The following is a 17,038-nucleotide window of genomic DNA, read 5'->3' as shown; positions in this document are numbered from 1 at the left end:
ACTCAGATAAATAGTGCATATTCTCCCTAATATGAGGAATCTAAAAAAGATGACATGAAAGTAGAAAGGAGACTATTATTAGACAAGAGGAAAGGAATAAGGGGGAGAGGGAATAAGGGTAAAAGGGGAAATAGGGAGATGGATATGAGCAAAATATATACACTGAACCCAGTATTGTGTAAAATATGCAGGAACTAATAATAAAGGGAAGAAAATTTTGTTCTAATGTTTGTTTTTTATTTGGCAAATAAAGCACACCTGTTTGAATCCTTAAAGGTGTAATTAACTTTCTATGAAGGAGATTTTGAAGGATAGACACACAGGGCCCTGAGCACATGTAATGGGGCCGTCACTGTCGGGGCGGGGGGGCTCAGGAGAGGCTCCCTGAGGAAGAAACATTGTGCTGTGTGACCTTTCTTCTCCACCTCTCTGTGCCTCAGGCTCCTGGCCCAGATGAAGAGGATGGCAGTGCGCTGAAACATCAGTCATTTCTCTGTTTTTAAACAGCTTCCCAGGTTCAGTTATATTTTTGTCAAATGCTCTGCAATCCCTCTCTATTCCAGCAGAGGGAGCTAGCCAACTGCCTACCTTTCACTTTGCGCCGTCATTTTGTACATGGCTAACCTGAAACCCTCCTTCAATCATATTAAAGTGGAAAACGTAGAAATCGTCATTCTCGCCCTCATTATCCACACCCTTAAATCATGGCTTACTATGCCCAGGTACTAGCGGAGCACTTTCTTCACATTAGCTTCAAGATTTCCGACGAGAATATGGGGTAAACATAATCCATTTCATAGATGAAGCAACTGAGGCACAAAAATTAACTCAGCCAGGGTACGGTGGTGCCCACTTATAATCCCAGCTACTTACTTGGTAGGCTGAAGCAGGAGGACTTGGAGTTGGGGGCCAGGCTGGGCAACTTAGGAAGGGCAGGGGCGTTGCTCAGTGCTCCCTGGTTCAATCCTCAGTACATGACACCCCCCCCCCCGCCTCGCCGCAAGTTATATCTACTCTAAAATTACTCAGATGCCAAGACACCAGTGAAACTCATTTCGTTTGAGATTACTTTGCTTATGACCAGTACTCTATCATGATTTGCAAAGAATCCACTTTTCTCCCCACAGATACCTTATACACAGCTAATTAAAGGCCCACTTTCATTGCTCTGAAAAACCCTCAGCACAGGTGTAATTTTCTTCGTCTACCAAGCACGTAGCTGTCTTCTGGCAGAATACAGCTTGGTGCTAACCTTTGAACGGGAAAATATTTAACTTTAATAAAGAGGTAAATATTTATGTGAACTCGGTTTGCATAAAACGAAGGCTATCGCCAACGATTCCGTGCCGTTTTGCACACCTCCTAGGTACATTTACTTCAGGCTGAAAAATGGCCAGAGAACTGCAGAAGACGAAACAGTGTCGCGTTTCTAACTGGGAATCCCGAACTGAACTACAGTACTACGTGTGAAACGTCAAGTATTTCCCGTTTCTTTTATATCAAATTAATGGAAACGCAGGCACCAGGGTCACCCGCCTAGGGCAGGGCGAGCTGCGTCGCTCCGGAGGTCGCCTCTTCGCCCCAGGCCACCGGGTGCCCACTCGACCTGCCGCCCCCGAGCGCCCCCCCGCGCCCGCCGGGCCACACCTGAGGAGTCCCCGGGGAGACAGCCGGCTCCTAGGAGCCCGCTGCGAGCTGACCCAAGGTTTTTATTTGGAGAAACAAAAATAGTAATGAGTAGACAAGGTGGGGTTCAACTAGCTAGAGGTTTGTGTGAACGGGGGCTGGACGCAGCAGGGACGACGTGACATTCCTTGGGTCGCCCAGATGCGGCTCCCAGGACTGAACAGCCTGCTTTCGCTCAATTAACTCAGCGCTGCGCCGGAATCCCAGTGCCAAATCCCAGCGCTCTGGAGGCTGAGCCAGGAGGATCCCTGGGAGTTTGAGGCCAGACTGAACTACGTGGCGAGACCCTGTCTCGAATGAATGAATGAATGAATGAATGAATGTGTTCGTCCGTTAAAGTCACTGAGCTCTCTGATGGCCCAGACTGGGTGCTGGATGCCAGGGCCACACCGATAAACCACACGGGAGCTCCAACCCGTGGGAAGGCCCGGCGCGCGCACCCAGGAGTCCGGGAGCCGGGTCCAAGGGGCAGAGACGCGGCCGAGAGGAGGTGCGGGCGGCCCGGGAGCCCCGCCAGGCCCCGCCCGGCCCCGCCCGCTCGCAGTGTAACCGGAGCCGGCCGGGCAGGTCCAGCGGGCCTGAGTCACCGCGGGAGGTGGGGCCGGAGCCGCCCCAGAGCCCCTTTTGTCGCGGCGCGCTCGCGGGCATTCTCCCCGCCGCCCGCCGAGATGCTGCGCTGCGGCCTGGCCTGCGAGCGCTGCCGCTGGATCCTGCCGCTCCTGCTGCTCAGCGCCATCGCCTTCGACATCATCGCGCTGACCGGCCGCGGGTGGCTGCAGTCAGACACCCACGTGCAGACGTCGTCGCTGTGGTGGAAATGCGTGAGCGAGCACGGCGGCACGGGCTCCTCCGCCGAGGGCTGCGAGAGCCTCATGCATTACGGTGAGCGCCGGGGCGCAGGCCGGTGTGTGTGTGTGTGTGTGTGTGTGCCTTTTAGGGTGTAAGCCTTGCGTCCGACTTGAACCAAAGGAAGCAGCAGCTTTGGGTGGCCACCACCGGGCTCAAAACCGAAAGAAAACGGCCTCCTCCATCCACGTTCCTGGGGAGACTGGGTTACCCGCTAAGATCTCAGCCACTACCGAGGCTCAGCTCGGTAAACAAAGTCTGTCTGTCTCGGAAGCCTACCGAAATGCCTTCCCACACCTCTTCCTCCTCTGGGTCTTCTTATGATTAAAATGTAGTCACGAGTGGATTCGTTTAACTCGATCAAAGTGAAAGCACCCCACCCCGGCCCGTGAAGAAAGCCCTTCCGGGACAAGTTTGGGCAGATGGGGTCCGGGCCGAGCCTTCGGTGTTGACCCGTCGATGCCAGCTCTTGTTCTAGGAGTGCCTTTTTGGCTTAGGTGTGGCCCAGGTGTAGAAATCTATGTCATTGAGTCTGGTTTGAAGTCTAAAAAGCAAACACCTCTGCACCGGCGGCGGCGAAGGGAGGCACCGTTCTCACATCTAAGGCGTCTGTGGCCCACTTGTTGGTAGCCGCAGTGATTCCTGTCGGAAATGCATTCCTGTCACAAGGGGAGCCCTCCCCGCCCAGCCCGGGGTGGTATAAATAACAGCCCGAGTCTGTTGTGGTCAGCAGTGTGTGTGTGCAGAGCTTAAGGCCAAATGAGGCTTTGTCAGCCGAGTTTTACAGTTTTAAGGAAAGCGGTCCGTGTGTTTTTCACTCCTTGCATTCACATTGGCCTGATCTTTCCCCGAAAGTATCCCGGGTCTTCCAACCAAGTCCATTTATTTGTGGTTCTGGGCCAGGCTCTGCTCCTCTCTGTATCGAGGATTCCTTTGGAAGGTCCCACCATCAACTTTCCCTGAAGAGAGGCAGGGTCCTCATGAGGCTGGTAATAAAATGGAAAGACCCCAGGGAGTTCTTTCTTCAAGTTTGTCTTTTTTGTTCTCTGGAAACACACCATACAAACACTCAGCCTTCCAAGGTTTGTATTATCCCAAGTCTTCCAGGCTTTTAGAGGGAATTAATTTTCTTTTCAGTACTAATTACTGTGAAATCATCTAACTGCATCATCCATACCACACTGAGGAGGTTCCTGCAGCACCAATCACCCACCCGAGTAGCAGGCAGGGCTGAGCTCAGCACTCTTGCCCGGGCCGATCTGGCCTGCAGGGCCTGGGCTGTAACCACGCCCTCTTGGGAAACGCACACAAAATACCTTTTTAATGTGTCTTCCCTTGTGGGGTGAGCTCACCTTTTTTAGGGTGTGGCAGTTCCAACTTCAAATTAATGTACTACTTTGTGTATGGAAGGGAATAAATGGGGCTTGTTTCTAGTTGGATTTTTTTTTAATTAGAAGTCTAAAACATTAATCTTTTTTGTAAAGAAAACATGGATCCAGTGTGTAGTTTGTTCTGACTTTCTTCAAAAATCAGCCTCTGGAGAGGCTCAGTTTGAAACATCTGTTGTTACCTGTGTGAAAAACAAACCTGATTTTCTGTTAGTGGTGGCTGTAACATCGCAAGCTACCCCTGTTACCTTTGTGAAGGTGGCTAAGTGCAAGCTTATGTGGTAGACTCAACCCCTGGTCAGGACCTAAATCAAATCGTCCATCCAGGAAAGGCTGGAGAATGGCTACAGGAGGACCCTGATAGCTAAAGCCACCAAGAGGTCCCCTCCAGCCCTTCTAGACCAAGTGAGTTCAAGTCCTTATCCTTCTTCTGCCCCATCTCCGACATGGGCTGTTGGCCAATTTTGCTGCACAAGTGTAGGAGTTATGTACTCCTACGCTACAGGGTAATTATTTAGGCACCTCTGGATTCCATCGATTTTTAGATAGCCTCAATAAGGGTTTGCTGAAAACTGTGTACATGAGGTCGCTGTATCAAAAATGCAATAAGCAGTTCCTGCACTCCCACATATTTACACACACGGTGTCTTTTGTAACAAGAGGTAAGGTGGATAGATCTGATTAGAATGACATCTCAGTGTAGAGCTTGAGTATGTGCACCCAATTAAAAGAAGAAACCTCTTGATGTTTACTAGGAACTATTTTGATTTACTATTGTTACTATTAAGAAAGTAGACCTTCAGTTACAAAGTGATCATCTCTTTTACTGGGTGATATTTCTAACATTAATATCTTCATTTTGTCAGTAAAGACAAGTTATTCCTGGCAAGTATTGATACTTCCTTAGAACCACGAATGTGAAAAATAGACTATTACATATATTTTTCACCACTATTGTTTTTCAAGAACTTCAGATAACCAAATCACCTCATTTTCACTTGTAAAATGACCCAAATTATGCTCTGAATATTTTCTTTTACACGATGATCATAGCTAAGTTAACACCTTGCTTAACAGATACCTGTTAGTTTTTAATTTATATTCTCCTAGAAGGAAATGAAAATCTAGACTTATGAGTGAAATGATTATGAAATGTAAATAAATGCAGAATTAAACTTGAATACGTGCCCACGCTGCTATCCTACTGCCAATACCTTCCTTCTGGTTTTAAGGAAGGATACGTAAATACCAGGCAAGCTTCAGCTTGTTAGATTAGAGCCAAATGGAGATGAGTTGAGGGTTGAGAACAGGAGGGAAAGCAGAAAGTCAGTGCCTTGAATCTGAACTCAGAAGTTCACAGCCTGATTTTTTTTTCACCAAAGACACCCTTTGACTATGACAGAATATATCTAGTATTTTATTTTTACACGAAATCACTCTTGGACAAGTTAAAGAATCAATATTATCCGAAATATTTTTAGGCCATTAAATCTTATGGTTCTTAAAAGTACAGGAAATAAAAAAATATATGCAAAGTCCACATGTAGACTAAATTCAACTTCAAAGGGCTTTGTTTTGAGATCATACTCTTTTGGCTTCTGGTGGAGTGTGTTGAGGTAAGATGAGAAACCATTCCGACTTTATGAGATTAGGCATCAGTAGAGAACTCTTTATGTGTTTGCAAATGTGTGTGCACATCCTCACACAGCAAATTAACAAGTTACCCCTCTGCTGAGGTACTAACCCAAAATATATATTGGTTATGAAATCTAGAAGCCCAGTAGCCAGTGACATTTGCTGCGCTGAGCAGTAGCCACCAGAGTGCTTCGGTCCCTTCTTGGTGACCTGTCTTTGCCCTGTAAAACTGGACTCCTGTGTTGTTAGAAGCACAGCTCTCTGCTCCTTACTGCTTCCCTCGGTTTGGCAACTGAATTCTATTCCAGGCCCTGCAGTCCTTTACCTGAGCCTCACTCAAGAGCTGGGAAGTGCTCCCTGGAACCCCTCCCTTCCATCCTCCTTCTTCCTCTGACTGCTTTCAGATATTGGAGGGTGGATCCCAAAATGCTGCTTGCAGGCAGGGTCTCTTCCCATCTCTTCCCTTGCAAGATAGTTTCTCCACTTGCTGATTAGACCGGGTTAGCGCTCGCTGGCCAGGTTGCAGGAGAAAGAGTGGAGCCTTCAGCGGCCTCACACCCGTAGTTTGGTGCCTGCCCACCCTGCTGCCCTCCTCAGAGCCTTCCTCACTGCCTTCCTGAGCTTCTGCAGGAGCTCGGCTTCTTCCTGTGTAGATTCTGGCAGGCGCACTCAGCTGTCCTTTGGGTTTTTGCTGTTCCGCACATCAAAGATCAGCAACACCTGTGGGATCTGGGAGGTTACCGGACATTCAGTCTCCGGCTTCTCCTACTGAACCAGAACTGCGTTTTGCCAGGGTCCCCTGGAGATTCCATCCTCATTGCATAGGCCAGACAGTGGTTTGTAAGAGACCCGCCCCGGCTTATATTTATTTGTAGGTCAGATCTTTTTACTTCTTAGACCATGTTTTGTCCACTTTTCAGTTCTGCCTGTGTGTGGTACAAAGAACCTTGTAGAAACAATATGAAGAAATCTGATAAGACTAGACTGCTTGGGTGAGGCCTTTGGGGTTGTTGATGGACGAGTCCCTTGTTCTGCAGAGGGATCAGCCCCAGCCGGGGGGCATATTGGTGACTTCAAGGCTTTGAGCACAGGTTGTTGCAGTTTGTTTGGTGCCTACGTGTAAAACTCCTGAAGAAGCCAGCAAATCCCGGAAAATAAGCTCAAACTTTAGGGGGAAATCAGTGATGATCTCCACAGGGTTACCAGCAAATTAGGAATATTAGCAACGATTTCCTTGTCCAGTTTATTTATTCTTTACAAGCTTATTTTTACAAGCTTTAGTTCATCCCTCGAGTTATTTATATTTCTTCTTATTAGTTGTCCTAATGAGTTTGATGATCAGCTGTTGTTCGTATTTGTGATCCTGCTGGTTTCTTTGATAATACAAACTTGGGACATATGTACAACACCAAATTGATCTTCCTCACGAAAACAAAAATTCTTACACAGAAACACAACATCTGTTTTTACCTGGACTACCGCATGCTTTTGGGTCCCAATTCAGAGAAGGACAGTTCACAGTGAGAATCCTCCCCCTCACACACACACATAGGAAAGGCAGTCGGAGTCAGATTTGATACATAAAACAGTAATGAGGGGCAGACTTGTGTTCAGAATAGATACAGATGAAGCCCACCTTTGAAGAACTGTGAGTCATATGGTAAAACATGAAAAAAGTTGCTTTGGGACAAGTTTATAAAAGTGACATTTTCCCTTGGAGTTAGTAACACGGTGTAATTTAGATCATGGATGGTATAATATAAATAGTTCTCAAACGATTGGGCAAGTTTATAGATATTTGGTTCATTCTGGGCAACTAAGTGAGACCAAAGGTACGTAGGGAGAAAGCCATCTTAGCCTTTCAGTGTGCATTTCCTGAGTCACTAGGCCGACGGCTGAGTGGCTGACAGGACCCTGGCCCGCGAGCGCCTTGCTCGGCTCATCTCATTTTAAAGCGAAGCCGCTGTCGACCCGAGAAGGCAGGCTGGGGAGGCCAGGCCTGTCATTCATCAGTTATGATCTGTAAAACCGTGCCAAGATTTCAGTCTAAATGATACTTAAATGATTCATCCTGGGTGTCTCCCTGCTGTCAGGAGCAGGTTTTACACGTTCCACAACAAAGGCAGCTTTTCTCGAGACAAAAAAAAAAAATGTTGCTTAATTTTCCATTTTGATTTCCGTAAGACTCAGCATTTTAAATAAGCAAGACATTAACTGGACTGATTTAATAGCAAAAGTTTGTAAAGTGGTCCATTATGTGAGTGTGTGTGTGTGTGTGTGTTCACGTATTGACAAGGTTAAGTGAATTAGTTACTGTTTATTTATTTAATTTCGAGTACCTGAGACTGACCATAAATTATATTTCAACTAAAATGTTAGAGCAGTAGTAACAATCGTTGGCTTTCCTTCAATAAACAGGTAAAATCATTAATAGTATTCTTTATAGGATACAGATATAGATACAGATAACATATATAGCTAGACTTCTAAAACATTAATGTGATTGTAAAAGTTTGGTTATAGAAATATGTTTCTTGTTAGGATGTTTTTGCTGTATAATATATTTGTTAGGATGTTTTTGCTTGTATCATATATTTCCATTATGTTTGTGTTCTTCTATGCATATATAGATATGTTGCTTTTTATCGCACAGTTTCAAACTTGTGAAAAAAAAGGAAAAATAAGTTTTTGCTTATTTGAATTAAATGGTTGGATTTAAATTTAATGGCTGGCAGTAGCTGCACACACAAAAGCCAGTAGGTAGTAACTGACAGTGGGCCACATACTGGAAGCCCTGTGTTCCTTTTTGGCAGTGCTGGATCTATTTATAAAGACTTTCATCACTTGTCTTACTGTTCTCAAACTTCAGTATGAATGTAAGAGACACAGTGCTACTAAAATGCAGATTCCTGGACACCATCTCTCAAGCCCTGGTTCAGTGGGTCAGGAGGGAGCCCCAGGAATCTGCATTCTTAATAAGCGCCACTGCTCAACATGTTCCCTTCTCTGTTAAAAGTTCCCTTGTTTCCCGAACAAGGCAAAAGTAAGTAAAGAGACTTGTTCAATTTCACATCTTGGCTTTAATTAGTTTCTATTTTAAAATAAAACTTTCCTGTGTTAAACTTATCCCTAAAATCTCTCATTGCTGTGTCAGGAAGAACACAGCGATTGGGAGGGAAGTGATAAAAACTAAAACAAAAGACAAGGTCTAATCATGCACCACCTCACTGTGGGAAAACACAGTGTTTCTGAGACATGTTAAAATGTTTCTCCTCCTGAATCATCGCTTACGCACCATTCAGGCAGCTAGAGGCAGCCCTGGAGGGAGTGTGGGGCTGCAGGGAACGGGGAACCTGGCCTGGATTTGTTGAAATGGGTGAAGAAAGAGATGACTGAGGAACAATCTTTATATGGCAGTGCAGAACCTTGGGAATGTAGACTATAAAGAAAATAAGGTCCTGGAGAAAAGTTACAGGAGTAGAGGAAACTATTTTTTCCATACTGAGGCTGAACCCTGGCTGAGCTACATCCCTAGCCTTTTCATTTTTTATTCTGAGGCAGCGTCTCACTAAATTGCACAGGGAGGTCTAGAACATGTGATCCTCCTGCCTCAGCCTCCCAGAGTGCTCGGATTACACCTGTGCACCACCATGCCTCACTTAGAGGAGGAACTTTGGAGCAGTGAGGACTTGGAAATTAACAAGTAATGATTTCTACACACAAGTGCTTATCTTCACAGTAACTTTGACAGATAGCAGCCCGAATCAACAGATGAGGAAACTGGCATTTGGCTGGTGGGTGGCAGAGCCAGGGGATGAACCAGGTGTAGCTGGCCCCAAGCCCTCGGTCTTCCTGTGAGCCTTTGTTCTACTTTGACCACTCAAATGACAGAGGTAGTGAGGATGTTGCCAGCTGTGCTGTGTTAGAATAGAACTGAAAGCAGATAGAAGGGCACATGTGGGTCCTTTTCAAATGCAATAAAGAGTGAGAGGCTAAGAGTGCATGTTTTTCCAAGAACAAATAAAGGGATAACCATAATGTGGGATGTCTACACAGTAGAATATTACTGAGCTATCAAAAAGGATCAAATACCAATTCATACAATAAAATGGGCCATCCTTAAAAAAACAATATGCTGGGGCTGGGGATTTAGCTCAGTGGTTCCACCGCCTGCCTTGCAAGCACACAGACCCAAGTTTGATCCCTGGTACCAAAAAAACCCCAAAAAACAAAAAAACACCATGGTCAGTGAAAAGAGCCAGTAACAAGAGGCCATGCAGAATGTGGTTCTACTCCTGGGAAATGTCCAGAATAGCAAAGGTGGAGATAGAAAGGTGGTAAGGCCCAGTGGGGAGTGATTGCTTGGGGCACAAGGGTTTTCATTTTTGTTTATTTACGTTTTTGAGGGAGGGGTGATGAACATGGAATCGTGAGCGGTGGCAGTTGCAGAGCTCTATGTAGCGAAACTCACTGAACTGAACCCTTTTTTTAGAGCCAAGATCAATAGTGATGCACTCTTGTGCAATAAATTCTGAATACTTCAGAAATTAAAATTTAGGCAGAAATTTGGAAAGGTTTTTGCTACCAAACATGTTGTAGAATTAGTTTCTTCTCTACAGTTAAATTATTTTATTTAGCATCTCTGCCTAGTCATAAATAGCTACTTCCAATGGTTATTTTTGCACAAAATCAAACATTAATACAAAACAAAGCTCCTTAAAGGTATTTGAAACATTTCCTTGGAATTTCAATTGCTCAGTACCAAGAGTGTTTATTATGGTCGTGTTGTGTTAGAAACTTCATGAATCTTTTACTTAAATAAACCTATTTATATAGCAAGTTTATTACATGTAAAGTGGTTTAATGTAGCTGACCTTTCATTTGAGAGATGTAAACATTTGCCCAAAAACCAAAGCAAGAAAATTATTGCTGTGTCTCAATATGGTTATTACCTACACATGAATTGCCTAGTTTCCCTTGAAATGTAGATATGTCTAAGTATTAATTATCAGAACAAAAACTGTTGGGCCGGGGATTTAGCTCAGTGGCACCGAGGCTGCCTCAAAAACACAAGGTCCTGAGTTTGATCCCTGGTACTGCAAAAAAAAAAAAAAAAAAAAACCACAAAAAAACCAAAAACCAAAAACAAACAAAAACTGTTGCTCCACCGAAGCTTAACTATTGGGAAAACAAACTCTGGGGGGCTGAGGCAGGAGGATCGCAAGTTGGAGCCCAGCCAGGGCAACTTACCAACTTAGTAAGACCTTGCCTCACAATTTTTTTAAAAGGAGGGTGGCTGTGCAAGGGAAATAGATCAGTGTGAAGGCCCTGGTTTGATCTCTAGTGCTGTAAAAACAAGCAAACAACCCCAATCTACTGCTATTTGATGAGCAGTTTTTAAGTCTGGAAGCCTGTTGTATTAATTTCTGTGCCCTGCTCTTTTGCAGCTTGGGGAAGAGCAGCTGTCGCCATGCTCTTCTGCGGCTTCATCATCCTGATCATCTGTTTCATCCTCTCCTTCTTTGCCCTCTGTGGACCCCAGATGCTTGTCTTCCTGAGAGTGATCGGAGGCCTCCTGGCCCTGGCAGGTAAGGCCTGGGGCTAGGTTCCCCCTTCATACCTTCACAGGCCATCCAGAGCGCCCTGTTCCGCTCTGCAGGAAGACAGAAGCAGGTCACCAGGGCAGAGGTGACAACAGAGCTGTGCTTTAGGATCTAGAGTCCTGTTCTGTGCCCTAGATGGTATTCTGTGCTTCCCCCTTGAGTGACAGGGGCTCCACTTACCCCAGGGGTCCTGTCCACTGATCCTACCCAAGGGACCAGGGCTGCCTTAGCCCTAGAAGTGCAGCAGTCTCTGGTGCGAGGGGACCTGAATGTCACAGAACCGTTTTTCTTGTTGCAAGAGTTTTGTGATCTTGATGTGCTGGATCTCGAAAGGGTTTTCACAGCACAGAGCCTGTTGGTGACTCAGACTCAGGCGATGGGATGAAATCTAGTTGTGCAGGTGGGCAGAATGCGGAGTGAACCTTTACTAGTGCAAAATGAGAACTGGGAATTTAGGAACTGGGACTATTTGAAATCTTAGGCAGCACCTGTCTAAGGGACAAATCTCAGCTCTAGAGCTGGATTCAGATGCAAAACCAGATTTTCTGAGGAGGGGAAGAGAGACAAAGGCCTGGGCACCATTCATTTCTCAAGACAGCAGCCAGCGTTCCTGGGACCAAAGCAGAAAGGCAGCTGGAGGTGTGGTGTAGGGATGAACAGAAAGCGAGCAGGAAGGGAGCTGAGAGCAGTGGAAGCAGCTCAGAAGCTGGGTGACTGCAAGGGGTCAGCAAGATCAGTGCTGAGCCAGAAGGAGGCCACTGACGCTGGGCTCTCTGTGCTTACAAAGTTGAGTTCCCAGAGGAAGGGGCACAGCACGAGGGACAGAGGGGAGGCCTGGAGGGAGGAGAGAACTGGCTGGGCAGGCGTGGCCCATCCTTGGTGCTGCACAACTGAAAGCTCCTCTTGATTCTAAGCAAAGTTTACTCTGCGCTTCTCATGTTTCAAAGTTCGCTTTTTGAATAACATTTTAAAATTGGAAAGGGCTCAGAATCACACACATTAAATTCTACCTCCATTTCTGTTTGGCTTTTCCTTGTCCGAATGTAGGAGACCTTATCACAGAAACACATTCGATGTAGCGCCCCTTTCTCCGTCTTAGAAGGAGAGTTGGATGCCTGCTTAAATTGGCAGGAGAAGTAACACACCAGGACTTTAACCTTAGTTGAAGAATCCTAGTGAGTTCTCTATGGCTGAGCAAGTCCACTGCTAGGCATGGATCCAAAAAAATTAAAAGCAGACACTTGAACATGGATTTGCAACCTATATGTACAGGAGTTTTATTCACAATAGCCAAAAGTTAGAAGCAGCCAAAGAATCTGCCAACAAATGAATGGCCACACAAAGTATGATACATGCATGCAATTGAATATTATCCAGCCTTAGAGAGAAATGCAATTTCAGTATTTCCTACAACATGATAGTCCTTGAAAACCTTAAGCCAGGTGAAGTAACCCAGACACAGAAAGATGAATACTATGTGATTCCACTTATATGAAGTAGCTAGAAAAGGCAAACTCACAGAGACCAACACAGGCAGGCACTGGGAATCAAGGAACAGAGTTACTGTTGTCAGTGGATGCAGAGTTTATATATGGACAGTGAAAAGGTTCTGGGTACAGGTTGAAGCAGTAGTTAAACTACATTGTGAATGCACTTAATGCCACTGCATTGTACACTTATAAATGATTAAAGTGCTTAATATTATGCTAGCTATATATTTTGCCACAATAAAAAAAACCCTAGTGGATGTTTTTATCCAATATTCCTTTTTAGCATTAAAACAGTAAGATCTGCTACTGGTTGTCCAAGCTGATGGGTTATGATTGTATAGAGAACTAGTTCTATTGTCCTGCAGCAGATGTATAGCTGAAAAGTCTTGCTTAATCCTGTGTTCCTGTTTTGTAATTTAATATTCATTCTCTCTCTCTTTTTTTGCGGGGGGGGGCTGGGGATCGAACTTGGGTCCTTGCGCTTGTGAGGCAGGCAGCAGAACCACTGAGCTAAATCCCCGGCCCCCTCATTCTCTCTTTTAAAGTTTGACAAGTAGACTAAGAAATGAAGAGAGAAGAATAAAACGACAAGAAATCTCAATACTCTTAGTGGTAATGTTGAATAAAGCCTACTTGGTTTTTAAAATATATTTCATAGCAACAGTTACTGTAAAGATTGGGTTAAAAATCAGAAAAAGTGAAGACTGGTACAATTTAAATTTTGTAGAAATTAATCCAGAACATTATTTCATGAACGGTGAACCAAAATGGCTAAGCAATATTTCACATTTATTGCCAGGAAAATTGGAGGTCAATGCAGACAAGGATGACTTTAGTGTTTTACTCAACATTTCACAATGAAAGACAAACTGAACTAGGACATTTGCTATTTAAAATATCCATTAAGTTGAGAAAGGTTTTAAGATTTTCATCAAGACATCAAGATTGTCCTTCATAACTGCTACAGACAAGGAACATTTCAACTGAGGTGAGAAATAGAAGCAGCTAAACAACATACTTGCCTATCTAGCAATTGAACAAAAGGAAAAAGAAGAACCACTTTGGTATCTGTGGAGCTAGTAGAAAAAACATAAGATGGTAGAAAAAGTGGTGTGTGTAGTAACACACACCTACAATCCCAGCATTGGGAGGCTGAGGCAGGAGGATCACCACAAGTTCAAGGCCAGCATGGGCTACATAGTGAGTTCAAGACCAGCTTGAACTACGTGAGACTCTGTCTTAAAAAAAACAAAATGGTGGTGACAAAATGACAGTGTATGAGATTTTAAGCCAAAAGATACAGAATCCAATATCATAAGGAAAAAACTCATTATAGCTTGATAATGTCATGCATGTTCATTGAAAAGACTACAGAAGTATCTTTAATAACATTTTATTCATTTTAAAGTTGCTTACAATGTCAGTATGGGGATTCGTCATCGCTGTAAGGATGCGACTCTCACACTGGCTTGGAAATTTTCTTGACAGGCCCTTTCCTTTCCATACCCTTGGTTAAGCTTTCCCAAAGCCACACCCTTCTTTGACTCCACTTCCCCGGCCTGGAGTGCCCTCCCCGGTCTCTGGATTGCCTTCCTATTTACTCTCCAGAATCCCCCCTTCTCTTTTCTGGTGGCTTCCCACACTGATTATTCCCCAGGGCTCATTGTTGTGTTTAATCGTTCGCTTACTGCGTGGTATATCAGTGCCTATCAGTGAGGAGATGTGTGTGTTCATGTGTATGTTTATGTGCAACTTTTGCTAAAACTGGATATATTAACTTTACATAAGATTTTTTAAAGGAAGTGCAAAGGTCAAAAAACAGACTCTACTACCTTCCTTTTATTGTACAACACAATTTTGCACTTTGGTCCAAAATGATGTGCTTATACGTGTACTATAAAGCGATTCTCTGTGTCCTATCCGTATTTCATGTAGTGAGTATATATGATTGATTTTATTGATGCCAGGAATCTCCTAACATCCAATAGCCAATAATCTGTATTAGCTCATGATTAACTAGACTCCTCTAGCCCCTTTAGCATTTTTTAGGTGGGTTAACACATTCATTCATTTTGAGACAGACTCTCACCATGTAGTTCAGGCTGGGCTTGAACTCACAATGATCCCCCTTCCTCCACCTCCCCAGTGCTGAGATTACAGGCCAAAAAAAACCTTTGAGAGTTGAGGGCCAGGGATTTAGCTCAGTGGTTCTGCCATCTCACAAGCACAAGGTCCCGAGTTTGATCCCTGGTACCACAAAAAAAGAAAAAGGAAAAAAAACCTTGAGAGGAGAAGTTACCCTGTTGTTAGTGTGCTTCATTCATCCATGTGTGCATGTTTTCAGACTGCGATGTTTTTCTCCCCTGTAGCTGTGTTCCAGATCATCTCCCTGGTCATTTACCCTGTGAAGTACACCCAGACCTTCAACCTTCATGCCAGCCCGGCGGTCCTTTACATCTATAACTGGGCCTATGGCTTCGGGTGGGCAGCCACGATTATCATGATCGGCTGTGCTTTCTTCTTCTGCTGCCTGCCTAACTACGAGGATGACCTGCTGGGCAATGCCAAGCCCAGGTACTTCTACACCTCTGCCTAAGGTGGAGGAGCGGGGCGCACGCTGAGATGGAGCCGAGCAGGGGTGCCTTCTCAGCCACTCGGCACCTGTTTTGGCAGCGTCCATGAGCTCCAGGCCACTGGACACCTCTTCTGGCAGTGTTCAGAGTTAAAATAGTTGGAAATGCTAAAATAGTTTTGGGGAAAATATTTTTTAAATTGTGTTACAGTTTCATACTCCTCTATGTTTTGTGAAATTAACAAAAACGTGTTTCTTTTTGCTGGTTACTTACAATATGCCAGTATTTCCTACGTCTATCTATAGCCTTTATACTGCATTTATAAAAGAAAATGAGCTTGAAGAGTAGAAATGTGAAGGCTTGCAGGAGGTAGTAATCTGCTCAAGTTTGGGGTTTCTTTTTTTCCCAGATAGAACGGACTATTTCTATTAAGAGCTAAAAAGAGGGAGATACTGGTAAAAATTGTCAGTAACTAAACATTCTAAAATAAAGGTAAAACAAAAACTCTGTTTTCAAGTTTTTAGCTATTTAAAGAGCAAAATAGTTTCCTATTTTTGAGAATCTATAATTAATATTCTAATAACTGCTGTTTTGGTAAACTTCATATTGACTTGATATTACATGAAGGCAAGTATTTTCCCATGGCCAAAGCAGACTGCGGTACTCAGGCGTCTTTATATAGAGAAAGGCTAAGAGGAAATTTGCTCTTTTAATAAAAATAGTTTACAGGGTTAGGGTGTGGGGAAACGCTATGTTCATAAATCTGTACTGCTTTGTGTCTGTATGGTCAGGACCCGTGTAGACTGAGTTGAAAGATGGGAATGATGAACTCATGTAGTAATGTGTTAGGACAGTTATTGCTGTCCCCAAAGTGCCATTAAAACGGGTCAAGGGGAAGAATTGGCTTGAAGTTTTTATCTCCAGTTTAACTGGGCTCTAAGCATATGGACACAGCTCTGATAGATTTTATTTGTCACAAAAACCTAAATATAGTTAAAAACCTGGTCTCCCTTGGTAAACAGACTTAAAATGGCTGATGTAAAACGTACAACAGGAGAATTCAGGGATATGAGTTTCTCTAAATATATATTGGATGAATTGTTATTTTTTTACCATTTATACTGATATAATGAAAACTCATTTTACACATCAAATTACAATAAGTTGTACCACGAGCAATTAAAGTTTTCATTATTTTTTTTTCTCAATAAACCAGGTGTCAAAATCTTGTGTCTAGTTTGTAAGTTTTGTTGTTTGTTCTGTTCTGGGGTTGGGAATTTTTAAATAATTCTTTGAGTCAGAATATTAGGCAAAATAAAAGTTGCTTTTCCTCAGTTTTAAGAGTCTTGCTCATTTTGAGTCAGTAGCCATTTTGGGGTGAATACGAATGAAGTCTAATTGTCTACGCTGAGCTTTTCCTCAGTGAACTGTGCCCCACGAACAGATGTCTGACAGGGTCTCTCTAGGGCTGCCAGCCGAGGAAAGAGGTCTCAGGCATTTCTGGAAGGCCCGACACCCAGGGCACATTTGCATGGCTTGGCTGAAGGTCTGTCCCTCTCTGATTTTCTCTTCCCGCCCTCTCCCTGCTATGTGGCCCTCTTCCATTAGGAAACGGAAGTAGTATTCTCTCGACTTCCTTTCTCTGCCCATCTTCCCATTCAGTTGTTTCCCAACATTGGCCACGAGTGGATTCTGTACTGCGTGTAGCTGTGCAGAAGGGCTGCAGGGCCAGCTCCACTGGACTAGAGGTCCAGTCCCTCTACTGCTTCTTCTGCTCATTCGGTCCTTAGCAGTGCATTTTTCTTATGACTTTCAAA

The 17,038-nt window shown here is 44.2% G+C and overlaps 1 protein-coding gene across 1 annotated transcript; it reads left to right on the top strand.

Moving 5' to 3' along the window:
- Positions 1–2,223: 2,223 nt before the first annotated feature.
- Perp (p53 apoptosis effector related to PMP22) lies at positions 2,224–16,451 on the top strand. Its single transcript, XM_004846076.3, has 3 exons — positions 2,224–2,568; positions 11,003–11,143; positions 15,018–16,451. Exons 1-3 carry the CDS (start codon positions 2,355–2,357, stop codon positions 15,242–15,244), a joined length of 582 nt encoding a protein of 193 aa, XP_004846133.1. The 5' UTR covers positions 2,224–2,354; the 3' UTR covers positions 15,245–16,451.
- The last annotated feature ends 587 nt before the right edge of the window (positions 16,452–17,038 follow it).

This window comes from Heterocephalus glaber, unplaced genomic scaffold, assembly GCF_053883595.1.
Source record: "Heterocephalus glaber isolate CG9 unplaced genomic scaffold, H.glaber_assembly_v1.0 deba00001550, whole genome shotgun sequence".
NCBI classification, from domain to species: Eukaryota; Metazoa; Chordata; class Mammalia; order Rodentia; family Bathyergidae; genus Heterocephalus; species Heterocephalus glaber.
The sequence above is the reverse complement of the archived record's forward strand: the minus strand, read 5'-3'. Positions and strand labels throughout refer to the sequence as shown.

What these genes read in the sequence shown, in the direction of transcription:
- Perp (XM_004846076.3), top strand. Translation starts at nt 2,355, where the DNA reads ATGCTGCGCTGCGGCCTGGCCTGCGAGCGCTGCCGCTGGATCCTGCCG. An exon ending in CGAGAGCCTCATGCATTACG is followed by an intron (nt 2,569 to 11,002) that starts GTGAGCGCCGGG and finishes GCTCTTTTGCAG; the next exon opens with CTTGGGGAAGAGCAGCTGTC. An exon ending in AGGCCTCCTGGCCCTGGCAG is followed by an intron (nt 11,144 to 15,017) that starts GTAAGGCCTGGG and finishes TCTCCCCTGTAG; the next exon opens with CTGTGTTCCAGATCATCTCC.